Source organism: Mesoplodon mirus (assembly GCF_964341445.2).
Source record: "Mesoplodon mirus genome assembly, chromosome: 3".
NCBI lineage: Eukaryota > Metazoa > Chordata > Mammalia > Artiodactyla > Ziphiidae > Mesoplodon > Mesoplodon mirus.
Window position 1 is genome coordinate 111898965 of NC_138978.1, and position 18819 is coordinate 111917783.

Below are 18819 nucleotides of genomic sequence, written 5' to 3' on the forward strand. Positions count from 1 at the left end.
AAGCACTGTGAGAGCGTACATGTATGCATGTGCACAGAGATGGCCACAGAACCAAGAGAGACAGCCAAAGTCACTGCCTCCTTGGCTACAGACATCAATTGCCCAAGAGTCTACAGGTTAATGCCAATCTAATAGGACAACAAGAGGATAATAGGTGTATATACTGCCAAGAAAAGAAAGAACTAAATTCAAATTACGCTCCTGCTGGCAATGCAAAATCTGCAGGGATTCTGTGAAGCCAGAGGCAGGACAGGAACCTTGCTCATAAATGGTCTAATTAGATTACTCAGTGAAGACCTCACCTCAAGAGGAGCTTCATGATGATGATGGCCAGTGGGGAACCTCTGTATTTTTACCATCTTGGCTACACATTTGATAGTGTTGCATTTTACCTAGCCGAGACTCCCTTATTACTATAAAGTCACAGATGCATACTGGCACCATTTTGAGAGGAAATTACAGAGAGGCCCCTAAAAGGGAGTTCCCAAGTGGGAAGCAGCCACATAGCAGAGAGAGATCAGCTCGGTGCTTTGTGACCACCTAGAGGGATGGGATAGGGAGGGTGGGAGGGAGATGCAAGAGGGAGGAGGTATGGGGATATATGTATATGTATAGCTGATTCACTTTATTATAAAGCAGGAACTAACACACCATTGTAAAGCAATTATACTCCAATATAGATGTTAAAAAAATAAAATAACATGAACACAGAATCCAAAAAAAAGAGGAGTTCCCTATAGCGAACTCCAAGTGAAGAAAATGTTGGTGACGTCTGAGAACTTTCTTCCCTATGGCAATATCCAAATTGGATTTGAGCTCTGCATGGATATATGTGGTTTTCTTCTGAGGTTATCCTATGTTTGAATCTGTACATCATGCCAATTAACATTTATATCAAATTATTCTTTTTCATCTTGGAATAATTCTGTTATATTAGGTGCTTAAGATGAGTCTTGAAAGTAGGATAAACTTTCTTCAAAAGAAATTTTAGGGAAGGAGAAGGAGAAAAGTACTCGAGACAAGAAGAGCAGGAGCAACTGCATGGAGGACAGTAAAAGTTAACTTCGGGCTTCCCTGGTGGCGCAGTGGTTGGGAGTCCGCCTGCCGATGCAGGGGACACGGGTTCGTGCCCCGGTCTGGGAAGATCCCACATGCCGTGGAGCGGCTGGGCCCGTGAGCCATGGCCGCTGAGCCTGCGCGTCCGGAGCCTGTGCTCCGCAACGGGAGAGGCCACAACAGTGAGAGGCCCGCGTACCTCAAAAAAAAAAGTTAGCGGGCCTCCCTGGTGGCGCAGTGGTTGAGAGTCCGCCTGCCGATGCAGGGAATACGGGTTCGTGCCCCGGTCTGGGAGGATCCCATATGCCGCGGAGCGGCTGGGCCCGTGAGCCATGGCCGCTGGGCCTGCGCATCCGGAGCCTGTGCTCCGCAACGGGAGAGGCCACAACAGTGAGAGGCCCGCATACCGCAAAAAGGAAAAAAAAAAAAAAAAAAAAAAAAAAAAAAAGTTAGCCTCTGTCCAAAGGAAATGAAGTATCCCAAAAAGAGATCTTCACTCCATGTTTGTTGCAGTATTATTCACAACAGCTAAGATATAAAACACAATAAGTGCACAGGGAACTATATTCAATATCCTGTGATAAACCATAATAGAAAAGAACATGAAAAAGAATGTACATATATGTCTAATTAAATCACTTTGCTATACAGTAGAAATTAACACAACATTGTAAATCAACTCTACTTCAATAAAATAAATTATAAAATAAAAATAAAAAATAAAATAAAGTGACCATCAATGGGTGGATAAAGAAATGGATATATAAATATAAATATATATACATACATATATGTGTATATATATAAGTGTGTGTATGTGTGTGTGTGAATATTATTCAGCCAGGAGAAAGAAAGAAATCCTACCATTTGCCACAATGTGAATGGACCTTGCAGGCATTATGCTGAGAGAAATAAGTCAGAGAAAGACAAATACTGTATGATCTTACCTATATGTTGTATTTCTAAAAGTTGAACTCACAGGAACAGAGTAGAATGGTAGTTACTAGGGTGTGAGGTGGGGGAATTAAAGAGATGTTAGTCAAAGGGTACAAACTTGCAGTTAGAAGATAAATGAGTTCTGGAGATCTAAAGCACAGCATTGTGATTATAGTCAACAAACTGTACTATATACCTTAAAGTTGCTGAGACCACAGAAGGTGGTAATCATATTTCAGTATACGAATGTATCAAATCAACACACTGTATACCTTAAACTTACACAATATGTATGTCAATTTTTTTTTAAAGTCAGCCTGTGTAAAGGGAATTGGACAAGCAGTGGAGATAAGCTAAGAAGGGTAGTTTGGGACAACCCTATCTGACACTCACCAAAAGGTTTCTCAAAAGAACACTGAAGAGTTTCTGAGTTCCCAATTTACCAAAAATATCATTATGAGCATGGTAATACTGAGCACTTTCCATGGGCCTGGCATTGTGTCAAGCACTTTGCATTTGTTATCTCACTTAATTCTCACAACAGCTCTGCAGCAGGTATTCTTACCGTCATTTTACATGGACGCACCGGAGGCACAGAGGTCAGTCACTTGCCCGAGGTCACACAGCCAGAACCATGTGCAGGGGTCTGGTCTCCCTGACCCGCCCTCCATACTCTTCACTGTTGCGCAAGGCTGCCTCTTTGGCCTCCACCTGTTGTCTTAGTTTCCCACACCAGCCAGTTTCTTCGGCTTCTAGGATATGAAGGACCGTCTGCTTTCTTTAGAATTTCATACTCATTCCCCAACAGAGGCCATCCAAGGCAACACAGGGTTGGTACCCAGCTGGCAAGATGATGGACCAAAAAATATCCTCAAAATTTAGGAAAGACGCTGGATGAGAACACCTCAAAATCTACCTATACACATGTCCCCAAATTGCCCTTGCGTTAAAGCCAGATCTGTCATTCTCAACACTCACCAGCGATGAGCCACGCAGCTGTGGAGGCCTAACAGACAGGCAGGGAAACAGGCAAAGAAAGAGAAGAATGTAGTCAAGCCCCAAGGAAAAAATGTTAACATCCGGAACAAACTCACCCACACAGGCTGGGGAACCGTTACACTGAGCTCTCCATAACATCCCCCAGGCACCGTCCCGCCCTGCCCTCCCTACACACACATGCGTACTCACACACGCACACACACAAACTTGCCAGGGCTTGGTTTACTATTTGCTCACCCGCACAGCAGTCAGATTGTCCTGTGTCTGTAGGAAGTGCCTTCTGCCATACCTACCACCCAGTCAGGATATCACAGAGATGCCTTAAATCTCTGTGATGTCACAGTCTAATCTGGATAACGCACAGTTGCAGCAGATGGGATCTAATGTTCCCAGGACTAATGCTGGTCATATAACCAGTGCTCTGAACACTAAAGGAACATTGACCTGGCCAAGGCTTGGCTGGTTTCATATCTTGCAGCAGTTCTAAATGGACAGATCTCATGGATGAGATCCAGTAAATCACCCAAGATTGCAGCATTCATCTCATCCTCTGCCACACTCTATACTTCAAGAGTTTGGCTCCACATGGGTTCCTCGAGAAAGGAAATGGGCCCAGAGATTCATATGCTTCTGTTGCTGCAAGAACATATCAAATCCCATCAGTCGCTGCCTGCTCCGAGTGAGATGGGCAATAAGAGAAAGTAAAGCTTTAAAACAGAGATTGACGTTACATCTTTCTCTCTTTAGCTTCTAGAAGCCATTTTTCTATCACTGTGTACAACAGACAAGAATATGATCGACCTTATAGTTAAACAGCAAAGATATACAGTAATACTAAAGTCCACACACTGAAAGCGGGGGTCGAGGTGGGGGTAGTTTTTCTACATATCCCTGTTGGAGGCATGAGACTTCCTAAGTGAGGAAGGTTACTCAGAGTGGAGGAGAGGGTGGGAAATGATGCAAAGACAGTGAACAGGTCGACCAAAAACTTGAAACCCATTGTTAATTTCCCTGAAACTCACTGCTGAGATCACAACCACTTACAGTGGGTCAGAAGAGTAAAGGAGCTCAGAGCGTAAGTGTTTATCGGAATGAGAGATTTCTGCAAATCACTGATCCCATACGGAACTAGGCTGCTCTAATAGAGCTGTTACAAAATAAATGAATCAGAGCAGTCACTCAGAGGTTAAAGTTAAAGCCGTGACTCTGAGAGTGAGTGTACTTGCTGTGGGTCCTCAAGGCAGTTTCCTAATCCTTAGGCATTAGAAAGAAGCCACTGTGGAAATCAGAATCTCCTCCTTTGTAAATTCAATCCACGGCAAAGGGATTTCAGCTGTGATTGCTGAGTTCGAAAAAAATCAACAGTACTTAGAAATGCACGAATCGCTCGTCACTGCAACTGATACGTTCCTAAGCTGTTCCATTTTGAATCAATTACCAGTGAGATGCCATCCATCCCGTTGTGAATGGAGAAGGGAATGGGTAAAACAGAGCAGTTAAAGTTTCCCCTTTATTTCACTGCATGAGGGGGTTTAGGATGAGGAGGCTTTAGATCAAAATCAATATTTCAGACACTAAGATTTCTGTGCATTAAACTCAAAGAAAAGCAAGTCACGTTGGGAAGGCTGCACTCGCCCCGTTCCAGAAACCATGGTGTAGAAATTCAACTCTGTGATCACCGTCACAGTGGCTTCTACCAGCAGGTATGAAGAAGGCACCTTAGGGCTAGAGGGACTAACAACCATAGGAAAGGAAGACAGAGACCCAGAAACTATAAATGAGCTCTCTCTCATTTGTGATTTAAGAATTGGTTTGGGGGAACAGCATGGACAGCAAGCATAAATTTCCATCTATGAAAGTTCAGAGTTCTCTCCATAGCACTGAAGAGTCATCTGCAGGGGGGAGCGGTACAGTCTAGTGGTTAAGACATTGACTCTGGAGCCACATGGAGCTGGGTTTAAATTCTGGCCACACCAGCTAAAGTGAACTGGAGTTGTGTGTCTGTGGGCAAGTTATTTGAGTCTCTATATCCTCATGTGTAAATGGGGAAACCATTACCTCCCTTGAAGGACTATTGGGTGCATACAATGAAAGAATGTAAGACCATCAGCACAGTGCCTGGTACCCTCTAGCCATGAAAGCTCTTATGGTTAGCGCTGTGGGGACACTGAGATAATATGATGCTTGTAAGATTGGAAGTATGGAAACATCTGATAAAGTGTGGAGCAGAGAGTCTATTTTGAAGACTGAGACCTGCCTTCCAGCCAGGGCAAAGCAGCTCCCTCCTCTGAATGGCCAGGCAGGACCTGAGTGCTGCTGGTGAAGGGCCCTGGGCTCCTTGAAGGAGGGAGGCCTTGGGAGAGATCCTTTCTCTGTTCCTCTTCCCTGGCAATGCACCTTCTTCCTCTGAGGCGGAGAATCAATATAAACAAAGTCTGGGGTGTGACTATTAAAAAAAAAAGTACATGATCAAATCCAGCCTTCTGTTTTCTGGAAGGAAGAAAACAGTGCAAAACTGTGCAGCCAGATGTGAGTTCTAACAGAATGGCTGAAGCTTCTGCTGTTTCCCTGGAAAAAGACTACCCAGTGTCTTCTTCCCGAACAATCAGCTTAGTTATAGGTTTTCCTTTCATTTAGTCCCTTCCCCTCCACCTCCGTTTCTTTTAACTCAACCAAGGCCACCTAAAACTCCTTCACTGCAGCCTCAGCTAATCGGTGCAGCTGGCTCAGTTTGCCCAGAATCCTGGGGGTCCATCAGAATACAGGCTTTACAAACAAAGCCTTATGAAAATGAAAGTTCTTTATTTCCTATACGATAAAACCTGAATTTGGGGGGATTTCTAGGCTCCAAAAACGAACCAAAGAGAAACATGCTCATGTTATTCCACTTTCCTGCATCCAGAAAGGCCCCTCTGTCTGCTGCCAGAGCTGAGTTCCTGAAGAGCTGGTAAAGCTGAGGCTCCCCAGCCCCGCCCTCTGCCCACCCCCTCTTCCTACCGTATGCCAGGGGGCTGACCCCCACCCTTGGAAGCCCTCTCTCCCTCCCTTCAGTGCTCACTCAGGTGCTGGCTTTTTGCCTCAGTGGAACCCTAAATAGCAACGGTTCTCAAAGTTTAATTTGATTTGATTAAGCCATGCCCGCTTAAAATCTTGTACTCTGTTTCCAGCCACACGCTATACACCAAGTACAGATCTCTAAGCCCCAAACATCCCATTTAAAGCAAAAAACTGGGGGAGAGGGGTGGTGGCTACAATAGATTACGATTTGCAACAATTTCTTATTTAAACTGGTCACTAAGGTAAGTAATCACTGTCAATTCAATTGATAGGAATAACAGGCACCATGCTAAATCCTTAGTTCCTTCAATGTGCACTATCTCATTTAATCCTCACAAACACCTGTTGATGAACACATGTATTATTACCAATGCAGAAACTGGGGTTGACAGAGATTAAGTAACTTGCCCAAGGTCATACAACTAGCAAGTGTTGGAAGTAGGGCTCAGACACAAGCTGTTTAACCCCAGAAACCTGAGTTTTTAACCATTCTACAATCCATTCATTGTAACAAATAGTAATGATAATAGGAGTAATTATCTCATTAGAGTGTTCTGGAAAATCATACATATATATATATAATTGTTATATATTATTATTTGGAATATATATATAATTGTTACATATTACATTTGGAATATACGTATATATATAAAACTCAGCACAGTGGCTGGCACATAGTGTTCAATAAATTTGTTGTCATTGTTCTTGTTGTGTTATCATATCATTATACTTTTATCATTTACTAAGTATTTGCTCTGTGCCAGCCACTTGTGTCAGGCTCTGGAGATACAAAAGCAATGAAGACAACATCCCTGCCCCACAGCAGTTTATAGGGCAGTAGTGAGAGAGGATGAGCAGTAAATCTACAAGCTCCATGATGACAGAGGTCTGCACAGGGGCTGGGGCTGCAGAGAATGGGGCATCAACTGAGGATAGGGAACTGTCACTGGGTTTGAAGCCCAGCTGTACCAGTCTGTAAGGAAATAAGGTCCCACAAGACAGAAACATGAGAAACCCTCTTAGGTGTGTCCTGGGCCCAGTTTTTTGTCTGACCCTGCCCTCAAGTTCAGCAGCTATGAATAGAGAGGTCTTGAACGCTAAGCTGTCTTCTGATCTATCTTGTTGACAAGCGTTTTGCCTGTTACTAAGTCATCCTTTTAGCATTCTCACAACTCTGCCAGATCAAGATCTCGGCTTAGCAGACTAGACATGGAAAATAGTTACTAGTGCTTTCCATTAGGCTCAAATAGAAATGAGGGGCAACTGATTTGGGGGGGATGGAGGCAGGTGGGAAGGGTGGTCCACCAATTCAGTTTACCAGTGATGAAGTTGTTTTTCTCATTCTTCATTTTTCAAATCCATAGAGTTTTTCCAGCTATTTCTGAGAATGGCACAAAAAATGTTCAAAGCATAAATAACTTATATTTCTTTTAAATTCACTAATGCCATAGAACTCTTTTAGTAGGAGGGTCCTGGGCATTCACACGAACAATAGATTACATCAAACACAAAAGACTAGAAATCACTGATCCAGGACTTCTGAACATGTGATATTAATCTAAAAACTTTTCAAGAGCTTTATGGAAGCTCTTAATTCTAGCTGTAAAAATCATTTTTTTTTTGGCCTTGTGTTGCTATTACTGTTACTTTCTACAACTGCAGTAAAACATCCCTCATTCAAACAAAGTAAGGGATGAGTCAAGTGATAGCCAAAGTGCATCAGGAGAAAAAAAAATTTTTTTTTTTTACAATAACAAGATCACAGAATCTTACAGCTAATGGAGCTTCAGGTGTTATTTAAGCCTCTCTTGCATCCACAAACCAGGAACTAAGGCCTCATCAGTTACTATAAAACAACTTTAAAACATTTTTTTCAACATTTATATGTCCTCCTTTAAAACAAATATCCCTGGTTCCAACATTAATGACGAAACTAACACTAGAATCTAGGTCTAATTTAAGCTAGTATAGCCCTCTTCCTACTTTAATACATGGATATAATCTAGAATAAGAGGGCCTGTGTTGAAAGCTTTGTAGTATAGTGAAGACTCATAGATATCCACATAAGCAATTAAGGCTTCTAAAACGTTTTACAATTCAGTATTCCTCTGCAAGCTTGCATATACGATTAATTTTCTAAGCCTTTTTTTTCCTATATAGCACATAGGTATATAGATATATATACACATAGCCCCTCCCCAGCTTTGCTGCAAACAAATAAAGAAATCAAAGTATTAGACTTCTGAATTAAGGAAGATTTGTCATATCCAGGGAAAGCATTGCTGCGTTCACAATCATTTATTGGCCCAAATGCTTGCCTCTCCCCACTGTGAAAAGCAAGTATTTATTTTTCAGAAGCAAAAACATAAGGCCTGAACCACCCAAGTCACCTAACCCCTAGGTTAAAATTCTGGGCCCTTGGGGCCTGGTGTGATTGATGCTTTGGAGCCAGGATGCCTCGAGGCGGGACTTCCCTCTCAGCTAATGCTGAGCTCTTGAAGGGAAGCCGTCTGGCTGGCTTCTTACAGAATATAGTCATTTCTCAATCTGCTTGGTAAAGATGGGTGGTTTCTTTGTTTTTTTTAAGAAAAGAATTACTTCACTGGTTTAAATCTCCAAGAACAATGCAAAGAGCAATTGCCTGCTGTCCCTTTGTCTCGGTGGGCAATGCCGGGTTTCTGGGAGGGGGATATCTCTGCGGTTATGAGTCCTACACACTAGGGGATCATGTGTGTCTCAAACCGACAAAATGACCTTCCTTTTTAATGGACTGGCTGTGATATTGACTGTCCCTAGAATTACCCATTTGGAAATGGTTAGAGATTAAAAATCCTACAAGCCGAGGGATTCTTGGTTTCTAATTGCTGATATTTGAAGTGAGTTTGATTCCTCAAAAATTTGTCCAGTCTGATGAAAGCAAAAGCTCAAACTCTCCTCAGGGCGCGAGGTGTAAGACCCTTGGGTGCTGTCTGATTTGAGCTTGGTTTGGGGTTTTTTTCCCCTGATTTTTTGGCGGGGAGGGGGGACGGCAATCTTTCACCAAAGCCTTCCTGATTACCCCCATAGTCCCCGCATTTCTCCAGGATGTAAGCAGAGCTGAGAAAAGCACCCACCATCCCTCAGGATGCCGGCACTGGTTTCAAAGGCCCCGCGGCAACCCCGGGCCCACGCGGCCCTGCGGATCGGCCAGGCGGAGCCCCGAGCGCCGGAGCAGGAACGCGGGCCGCACTCTCCGAGGCCCGGCCGCTGCTCCCGCCCGGCGAGGCGGCCGAGACCCTAGCGAGGGACGGAGAGCGGGCAGCCGCAGCCGCGGCCCAATTCGCCGACTCGTGAAGGTCACCCGAGCGGCCCTGGTTTCCCAGGGATGGTTTCACGAAAAGAGATGCAATCCCAATGCCTTCCTCGGTGAAACGTCATCTGAAATTTTTTTAAGGGAGTGAAAAAATGAGATACCAACGTGTGTGCAGGAGGTTGGAGGAAGGGACCAGGTCGGGGTGAGAGGAAGTGAGGAAGGAGAGGAAATACAGGGGGGCGAACTGCACTCCGAGCCCTTGTCTGGGACTTTGACATCACGTTCTGGGCTGTGGGACAGTAAAGGAAAGGCAGGGGGTGATCGGGGTCAGAATTTCGGTTCACCCGGTGGAGAACTAGGCGTTAAAACTCGAAGGATCCGTCTAGGTGTGTAATGACCTCCAGTGATCCTTGTAAAGGGAACTCTACTGTTATCTGTAGCGTTTTGGTTTTTAAACGAAGGCTATATTAGGAGATTAGTTCTGCAATCCACAATTAGGGGTTGGTGTTTTGTTTGCTGTAATCCTCTAAAGTGTGTGGCAATTTGGAAACAGCTTATTTGAACCTCAGCAACTATATTGTAGAAAATATAAGAGGACAAATAGGGACAAGATGTTGAATATATTTCCTATATTCTTAAATTATTTCCCCCAAATCACACTGTTTCTCTATTTCTATTAACCATTATTATTATCCAGATTCCTCTTAGCTGTTCCGTTAGCTCTCTGCATGGAAGAACATGAAATTACTCTTCAGAATACAAGGCAGCTTCTGTCCATCCAAAATGAAGATGGCATTATTCACAAAATTAAAAGCCAAATTTAGAAAAATTTCCACTCTCCTCGTTCTTTTAAATTGCATCTGCACAGTCTAACTTTCTGCTGTTTTCTCTTAGGCTTTAGTCAAAATCATCAATTAATTTGAGAGTTAAATAAAAACACCAATAAGTAGAAGTTTCAGGTCTGGGGATACTCTTGAATTGTCAAAGGATACCTAGAGATGACAAAATTTCTCGCCCCCCAGATTTTAGGTGTTCCCAATTTGTTAAACTGGCTCCACACACGCACACAAAAAAGCAGTTTATTTTCTCTTCAACTTTATCTATGTCCCATTCAGAACTTAAAGTTCACACATAAATTTGTGTATAAAACACATACACTTGTGTAAATACTTTTTAAATATCCTGTATATATTTATGTATAAAGGGCAGAACTAGACATTGGCTGATAAAAATAGTACAGAATAAAAAATAGTGATTTCAAGGCCTATTTTCACCTCCGATATCAAAAGCTCATCATCAGTTTGTAGTCAGCAAAAAACGTCCTGCCCTGCCTCAAAGTGAAGTCATTAATGGCAGGGAATAAATGTTGATTTGTCGTCACCAGTTGCTTTAATTCCCCACCTCTTCCCATTTCACCTCCGGTCCTCCCTACTGAGTCTCATTTTCCACCCTGACACTTAGAGTGAGGGCCTCACTTAAATTAACTAATAATTATCCTTGCCCAAAGAAGTGTAAACAGACACTAATTTCAAAATTTGCTTATTGCTGTTCCCAGTACAGACCCTTGAGTATCTCAGTCATGCACATAAAAAATTCAAAGCTCATTAGAAACCAGAAAAGGCAAAGCAAAAACAAACCACAGGGACGAGAGAAAGAAGGGGGAAAGATTCTGTGTTCCACCAGCTCCCTACTTTCTGCTGTGGAAAAATATCCCAAAAGGTTAAAACTAGAAAACCACTTAAATATTCTCCCCATGCTTAACTACTTTATCTTTTGGGAGTAAGAAAGCAATAACCAGCTACACCCCCAGAATAATCACTGGACAGATTCCTGCATTTCCAAAAAGGAAAGTGAAATGCCAATCTGCTCTTTATCCCTGCGGAATTTGCACAGTTCAGCCTGGCTTTTTATTTTTTTTAATCTACAGTCATCTAGAGAAGAAACTCCCAGATTTAAGAAGTAATCATTTTTCTCCCAGGTGTGAGAAATAAACTTCTACTAGAGCCCATAATAAGGATCTCAAAAAAAAGTGCTCTCATCTTATTAATATTATAATTTTGGCAATGGAGAAAAGGATTGTCACAGACCTGGAATATTTCACTCCTTAATACTAGAAATGCCCTTGGAGAGGCTTAGACGAACAAAATAGTTCAGTCTTCTGAGCCAAAATGTATTTGTCCCTCCCTCTTTGTGGCCCAATATGAAGGATTAATGATGAGGGACTTGCTTCCATTAAACTCTCGTCCACACAAGGAAATTATACAAATAAACGGGAGAACACAAACCACCAATACCCAATCATTTTAGTTTTGGCTCCCAGGTTAGGCATTTCATACCATTCTTCACTTACTCCTCACGTGCCGGGTATAGTAACTAAATATGTTAAACAAATTTTCTTTAATAATTAAAAGATGTTCATGATATCATTTGAAGTAATGGGGTGGAGGCGCACAGGAAAACGGCAGCGGGTATGCGCCAATATAATTTCAATCCGAACCCCACCGTAAGAAATTTAATTCCCCCTTCCCCCTGCGTGAACGTCACCTCGTGAACTTTTCTTTCTGGAAGTTTTATCTATAAAATCAGGAAACCTAAAGTGGCTAGCTCTGAATCCAAATAAAGTATTCAATAAGAAAGAGCGTTGGGTGGGGCGTAGAAGACGCGAATTCAGAATCGCTGCGCACCGAGGCTGGAAGCTGATCTGTCCAGGAAAGCCTTCGCCGCCCTTTAGGCTTGTGCTCTTCGGAACGGTCTCCGAGGGGTAGAGGTGGCTGTGAAGCCAGCCGGGCAAAGGGGCTGCCCTGCACCGAGTAGTGAAGAAACGAGAGCAACCCGTCCCACCCGCGCGCGCGCCTTCCACACGCTTCAAGTGGGTTTCTGAACCCCCCGGGGGAGGTGGAGGGGGGTACGGGGGCGACCTGCGGAGGTGCAAACCACAGCCCACTCCATTTCTTCCAACACAGTCCAAACTCTGGGCACCAGGGTTTTCTGCATTCCCTGTCCTCCCCACTGCCCTCGAGCAGTTTGCTCCATCTATGGGACAGAATGGGTTGGAATTATCTCCTTTTTCCGAGTGCCTTCTATCGTGCCACCACTCCAGGACCGGAGCTTTACGCAGAACGTCTCCATAACCCTCCCCACCGCGCGGGGGACATTGTGGCGCGCTCTCCCAGCCCCGTACATCCAGAAGGCACTAATTTAGCCACTGTCCGAGCAGAGCGCGAAAAAGGCATTTGGCAGTCATGCCCCAGCAAACCACCATCCTTAACCGGCCTACAATTCAGATCTTGCCTGCCCCTTCACTCCCTTTCAGAATCGTGACACAAGGTCACTGACCAAAGAGGCAGCCACCGCGGAAGGCCGTTTTGACCTGGCAGCCGGGAGGTTTGGGCACGTTCATCAGGTCGTACACTTGGCTTGTTCGCAGGGCGCAGACCCGGCACTTCGAGGCCTGCACCGGTGCCGAGACGCACGCACCGCCGAGGAACCGGAGTTCTACCCGAGAAAGACCCTTGGCGTCTTGCCCAGAGCACCGCATACCCATACACTGCGGTCCAAGCCTCAGCCTGCGCCCTGGCTGGTGCTTGCCTCGCACAAGTACGTTCTCCCCGCTGGCTTCAAACTCATCGCCTTTTCTCCGTTACTTAAACATCAGTGAAGAGTCACTTCTTCCGTTTTGACCCTAATGTTCCCGTATTGGGAGTGGGTAGAGGGGTGATGTCAGGATTAAAATCTGAGCAAACAAGCCGTAAACCGGCAGATTAATTCCTGTGGCCGGTTGGTCTCGCTAGCTCGAAGGAAGCAAGCGCCTGGGGCACCGCGAGGAATTTTCTTGTCTCATTTCACTAGGGGTTGCACAGCCGGGTGCCTGGGAGAAGGCGAGCGCCTGACGTGTGTGCACGTGTGCGCGGAGTGCGGATTTCCCTCATGTTATGTGTGTGCCTGCTTTGTGTGCCCACCCGCGTGCGTCGCCACCTCCTTAGGCCGCCGAGCGCCTTGGCTGCGAAGCTCAGGCCCGCGGGCTCCGGAGGGGGAAATCTCATCGCAGAAGGTTTAAATCATTTTTCTCCGCGGGAGATCGGGCCTCGGCCGCACTCGGCAGTGGGTTTGGGCGGGAAAGACCCAAACCCGAGCTGGGGAAGCCGGGTGGAGCCGGGGCTGCGGTCCGAGCGCAGATGGCGCCGCCGCGTGCCTGAAATATACTTCCAAGGCCGCAGCCGCAGCAGCTGTTCCCGGCGATCCTGGCTCGAAAGTTTCCTCCGTTGCTGCTGTGTGAGAGGAGGGGGCAAGCCGACCCGAGAGCCAGGCTTTTCAGAGACCGGTTTTGAGACCCTCCCCAGCCCGCAGAGGCTGAGTGCTGGCGGCTTCTCCAAAAGACTGGAGCGCTGGCCCGGGTGTAAAAATGAGGGTACCTCACAGGCCCTTCTCAGGGCCTTCTCCAAGGCCCTGAGGGCCTCAGGGTTTTTTGGGACCACCAGGCTCGGTGGAAATCTTTGAAATACATACTCTGTGTCCTCTGATGTGTGAGGTCTTACAGCGAGCAGGCCCGGCTGGTCCGCCCCCACCCCCGCCCCGGCTTATGCAGGTTGGTGCCCCAGGCTGCGGGCGCTCGGTGCAAACTAAAAGCCAGCTCTGTCCGGACGTCGAAAGGAAAAACGGGCTGTGAAAAAGCAAAAAGCCACGTCTTTGAAAATAACTTAAGCATTAAAATCGGACCCTTCGGTTGACTGAGGATCCCGGAATTTTGAGGGAGGGCTGAAAACGACAGTACCAGTCAGGGAGGGTATGGTGAGAATGATAAATACGGCTGCTCTAAGGCGGGTGGCCTGTGTATGTGTGCATGTTTGTTTAATCCCTCCCCAGCCCCTTGGCAATATTCTTTTTGTCGCTGTGGGTTTTTTTCTGTTCCTGACTTCTTTTCGGCCTAGGGCCGGTGAGCCACGCAGTGGGTCCAGCCCCCTCTTCTCCTAATCGGAAGAAGAAAGTTTAACGATAATTGCGAGGCCCAGCCGGCTAGAGACTCAGCCCCGACCATAATGGAGTCACCCGTGCCCCCTTTCCCGCCTCCACCACCATACACACACCATTAAATGTGTCTCTGCCTTTGTATTTGTTAGGGCGCTGTATTAAAGACAAAAAGAAAGGCCTATAGGGAACTCCAAGCCCTGGCGTGCCTTCTACTACCCCGCTCAAAGCCCGAAGCTCTGTCTGCTCCACTCTCCTGACTGCCAAGTCTCCACATCAGAGCACGCTTTTCGGAAAGATATTTTTTCATCCTACATCCTGTTCGTCCTGTTCAAAAGAAAGTCTTGGCCACTACGGGAACTCCAACTTGGAGATCCCCTCGGCCCACGACGGGACCGGCCCAGCTGCACGCAGCCCGGCTCCGCAGAGGGCCCACGAGTGCTTTTGACTTCCGGCTTCTTTCTCCTACCAGACCTTTGCCCCACAAGCATATTTCGTTTTCTCTAACCCAAACGCCCATCTTTTTCTTTAAAAAAAAAAAAAGTGACAAAGGTAATGAGAACTGGTCAACTGACCCCTCTATTATGTAAAGTTCTATGTTAGGTCCTCACCCCCTACTCCCATCCCGCGGGAGCCAGGAAACAGCATTCTGGACGCCAGGCTCTCGTGTTCATATCCCTGGACTGGTCTCTCCTTGTCCCAAATCCTCATTTTTTTCTCCCCATTATTTTCTCAGAAGGACGGCGGAAAGAAAACTGCCAGTTGAGTCTCATTATGATCCCACATGTTGGTCCTTTTGAACACAAGACCCTACACGGGCTCCCTAAGACCTGTACCCCCCTCCCAGAGAAAAGTACCCATGGACAGGACAGGGCGTCTGCCATACTCAGTTAGATAACTTCTGCCTTTTCCACCATCGGGAAAATAAAATAAACTACATCCCCAATCGTGAGTTGTCATAAGGCCTGAGAAAACTTCCACTAAACTGTGTGAAGGCCCAAACGAGATTCTGACAACAAATAAGTACGGTGAGGAAATAGGGTCTGGCCAGAGATGGGAAACACACATTAGCCATGCGTTCCTTTCTGGATTGCCCACACAGGGGTCCGCGTGGACAGGCACCCGCATCCAAATACAAGGAAAGGCTTGAGCAGACGAAATAAATCTCCTTTTAATTTTCTTTTCATCGACTAATAAAAATAATTCCCCAGCACGAAACCCAAATACCGTAACCAGCCGCAAGAACACGGAGAATTCATAAAACTCTGTCTCTGCAGGTCACCCGCTAATCGCGTTATTATTAGCCTCAGGAGCATGGAAATTGAACTGTCACTGCCGAAAGAGAAAATGTAAGCGACAGCTGTCTCTCCTTGGGTCGGCCAGCTTTCCAGCCCCCAAGCTCCTGGGCCCCAAGCTGGGTCCCCAAGCTCCTGGGCCTGCGGCCAGCCCCATCCCTTTGCGGGCAGCCCTCCCCTTCCGACTTGCCGGCGCTCTGACCCAAATCTACTCTCCAGCCCTAGCTGGTCAGCAGGAGCACCTCCAGAAAAGTTTTAGAAATCCTGTATGGAAAGTTTCTGAAGCGCTAAACCAAGCCGCTGCGAGCGTTGAGTGTGTGCGCGCTCGCGCGCGCGCGCGCGCGGACAAAATTCTTCCGACAACAGCTGTTCCCCCTGTGTTTTGCACAGTTGAAATCTTGGCACTTAATACAAAACGTTGTTTTCCCCCCTTCCTAGGGTTCTGTTAAAGTACTGATGTAGACATCCGCCCGCTGTTTTACGTGTTGTGTGTATATAACGTGCAAAGAAGGCGCACAGATCCGAGACACGTTGCTGCAATGATCCCCACAAATACGCAGAGATGTGGGCCCTGAAGAGTGGCCCAGGGTGCAGGGTAAGCGGGCTGAAATCCATTCCTCTTTCCACAAATGCCAACGAAGTAGAAATATAATTATTCTCCCTCGTCACGGGCGTTAGGAGAAACACAACTTGAGTCCCAGAAAAGTTGGTGGGGAAAGGGAAAGGACCGAGCTTGAAGGCTAAATGGGACAAACTGGGCAATCCCCACAGGGATGTTGGACCGAGAACTCCGTGCCAGTCCTCGGACCTCTCGGAAGTGAGTCCCAGCTCCTCTCCGCTCCCGCCATTGCCTTGCATCGGCGCCCCTCTTAACCCCAGGGGCCTGCAGCCCCCGCAGCTGCGGGCACCGTGAACACTGCACTCTGCTCCCAGAAGGAGAAGGGGATGCGAGCAAGAAGGCCTCCTGGCTTGAGGTTGGCGACGAAACTGCAAGGCTCAGGCCAGTTCCCCCAAATTGGTTCCGGCGAATTTGGGGAAGGCTCAAGGCATTTGTGCAAAGAAAAAGAAACCCGGGTTGGAGCAAGACGTCGTAAAGGCCAGGGCCTTCCTCCTCGCCACTCTCCCCGCCCGCTGGCCGCCCGGCGTCCCTTCTTCGCCCGCCTCCCGTGTTCTGGCCCTACGCACTCACCCGGGTGAGGCTCCAGGCCGTGCGCGGCCGCGTCCTCCGTGTCTCCGAGTGGGCCCGCGGGGCTCAGCGCCTCCATGGACAGGTCCAGCCCCTTCTCCTCCCAGTCTCGCAGCTTCCGCTTTTTATTTGAGCCGATCAAGGCTTCAACGGAGAAGGCATGTGCTCGCGAGCTCAGGGCGACTGCAGATCTTCTCCTTTCACTCATCTTAGCCGCCCGCACCCCGGCCCCCGCTCGCCCCCGCTACAGAGGGAGCAGCCCAAGCCCTCACGCTCCGAGCGCCCGCCGGGCCGGGCCCGGGAGAGGCGGCGGCGAGGCGGCCGAGACTAAGGCGGCGGCTTTGCGGGTCCTCGGCACCCTCCCCCTGCGCCCTCCGCCGCCGGCTCAGACCGACGTCCCTGGCTGCCCCAGCCCCTAGGAACGAGCGTCCCGAGCGCTACCCGCTCGCTGCATGAGCGCCCGAGTCCTGCTTCCCACCCACCCGGGCAGGCGCTCACAGGCTGTGCAGACTGGACTTCATCTTTTTTTTATTCTCTCTCCCTCCTCCCTCTCCCTTTCTCTCCTCCCTCTCCCTCTTCCTCCCGTGGTCTTCCCGTCCTTCCTCTGATCCAAACTTCTGGGAAACCTTTTTTTCTAAATTCCTCCCTTCTCGAGGAGCTGGGGGCAGGCGGTGCGCTCCTGTCCGAGGGGCGAGGGAGAGGGAGGGGGGAGGAAGAGAAAGACTGAGGGGAAAAAAAGGCCCCCGACCAATGGCGAAGAGGGAACAGGAGAAACCCTGAGAGCGCCGGCCAATGAGAGGAGGGGAGAGACTGAGGCTCGGGCCAAGGCTCCGCGCGGATTGTCCCTGGGATGTTCCTGGGCCGACTTTAACTCCTGGCTTCCCAGTCCCCCACGGTTCCTCGTGGGGCGGGGCGGGGGGTGGGGGGTGGGAAGGGAGGGGAGCTGAAAGTCGAGGTCTGATCTGTGCCGTTACAAACTCCTGCAAGTCCCACATCCATACCTTTTCCTCCCAAATCTGCTAGGTCTCACAGACGCTGCAAGCGCAGAGTCATTTAAATTACGGATCTGGAATTGGGAGGCTCTGACAAAAGGTCAACCTGTCCAAATACGCCAGAAAAAGATTCTGACAATCTCGCGCTTGCCCCCCAGATGCTTTTAGATCTGCTAGTACCGCCGGGGTTTCGCTACACAGGTTCTTATTTTCCTGTTGAACGGTTTCTAGGAGACTCTGGTTAAGGCAAAACGAAAGAAACAACAAGAAAGCCTCGTTACTATCCGAGGTCTTGTAATTGAAAATATAAAAATCGCTTCCTCCTTCCAGCTCTACCTGGTAGAGAAGGAGACTAGGCGCCCTCAAAGCGAGAGGGCTGCGGTGGGTCACCCGGCTTACCGCGCGCTCCTCAGGCGGATCCCGACTGGGCCCGCAAGCAGCAAATGCTCTCCTGCTGTTCGGCGTGGATGCTAAGCCGGGCTTCGCCTGCTTGGGGCGTTTGCTCTGGAGAACCCGCCGAGAGGGGCTGGGAGAGGGCAGCCAGGAACTTTGACAGTGGAGAAGGAGCTTTTTCAAAATTCCCTTTAAATCCGATCACCTCGGGAGCCCGGCTCTCCCCGCCCCACTGATCCTCCCTCCACCCTTAAAAAAAAAAATCTTTCAGGACAGTGTGATCGTCAGGGATTTCTAAGGAACTTAAACCCAACACTTCTGGCCATTCTGATTCCCCACACCCGCTACTGGTTTCGGGCCGCTGGAGACCCCGAGCGCAGCCCAGCACAGAGCAAGTTCAGGGGGGCCAAGAAGTTGATCCTGCCAAGCTGGAAAAAGGTCTCGGATTTCGCGGACGACGGCTGAGCCACAGCCCTATCGCCCCATCGCCCTTGTCCAGACGCTTCTATCCCAGCGCGAAGAGGCAGGAAAGAGCCAGCTCCCAGATGCCAACGACAGACCGACAGGCCCCTGCAGACAAGTCTTGCCGACACCCAGGCTCTGAGCAGGGTCTAAACCCGAAAGCCTAGGGCAGAGGAGCACACG

At 47.9% G+C, this 18819-nt stretch overlaps 1 protein-coding gene across 1 annotated transcript in view; it reads right to left on the reverse strand.

Annotated features, from left to right (window-relative positions):
* TBX15 (T-box transcription factor 15) overlaps nucleotides 1–17479 on the reverse strand; it is a 102900-nt gene extending 85421 nt beyond the window's left edge. Inside the window, exon 1 of the mRNA XM_082615711.1 lies at nucleotides 16793–17479. Coding sequence (XP_082471837.1) covers nucleotides 16793–16997 — 205 coding nt within the window. The 5' untranslated portion in view covers nucleotides 16998–17479. The remainder of the gene's footprint in view (nucleotides 1–16792) is intronic.
* Nucleotides 17480–18819: the final 1340 nt, after the last annotated feature.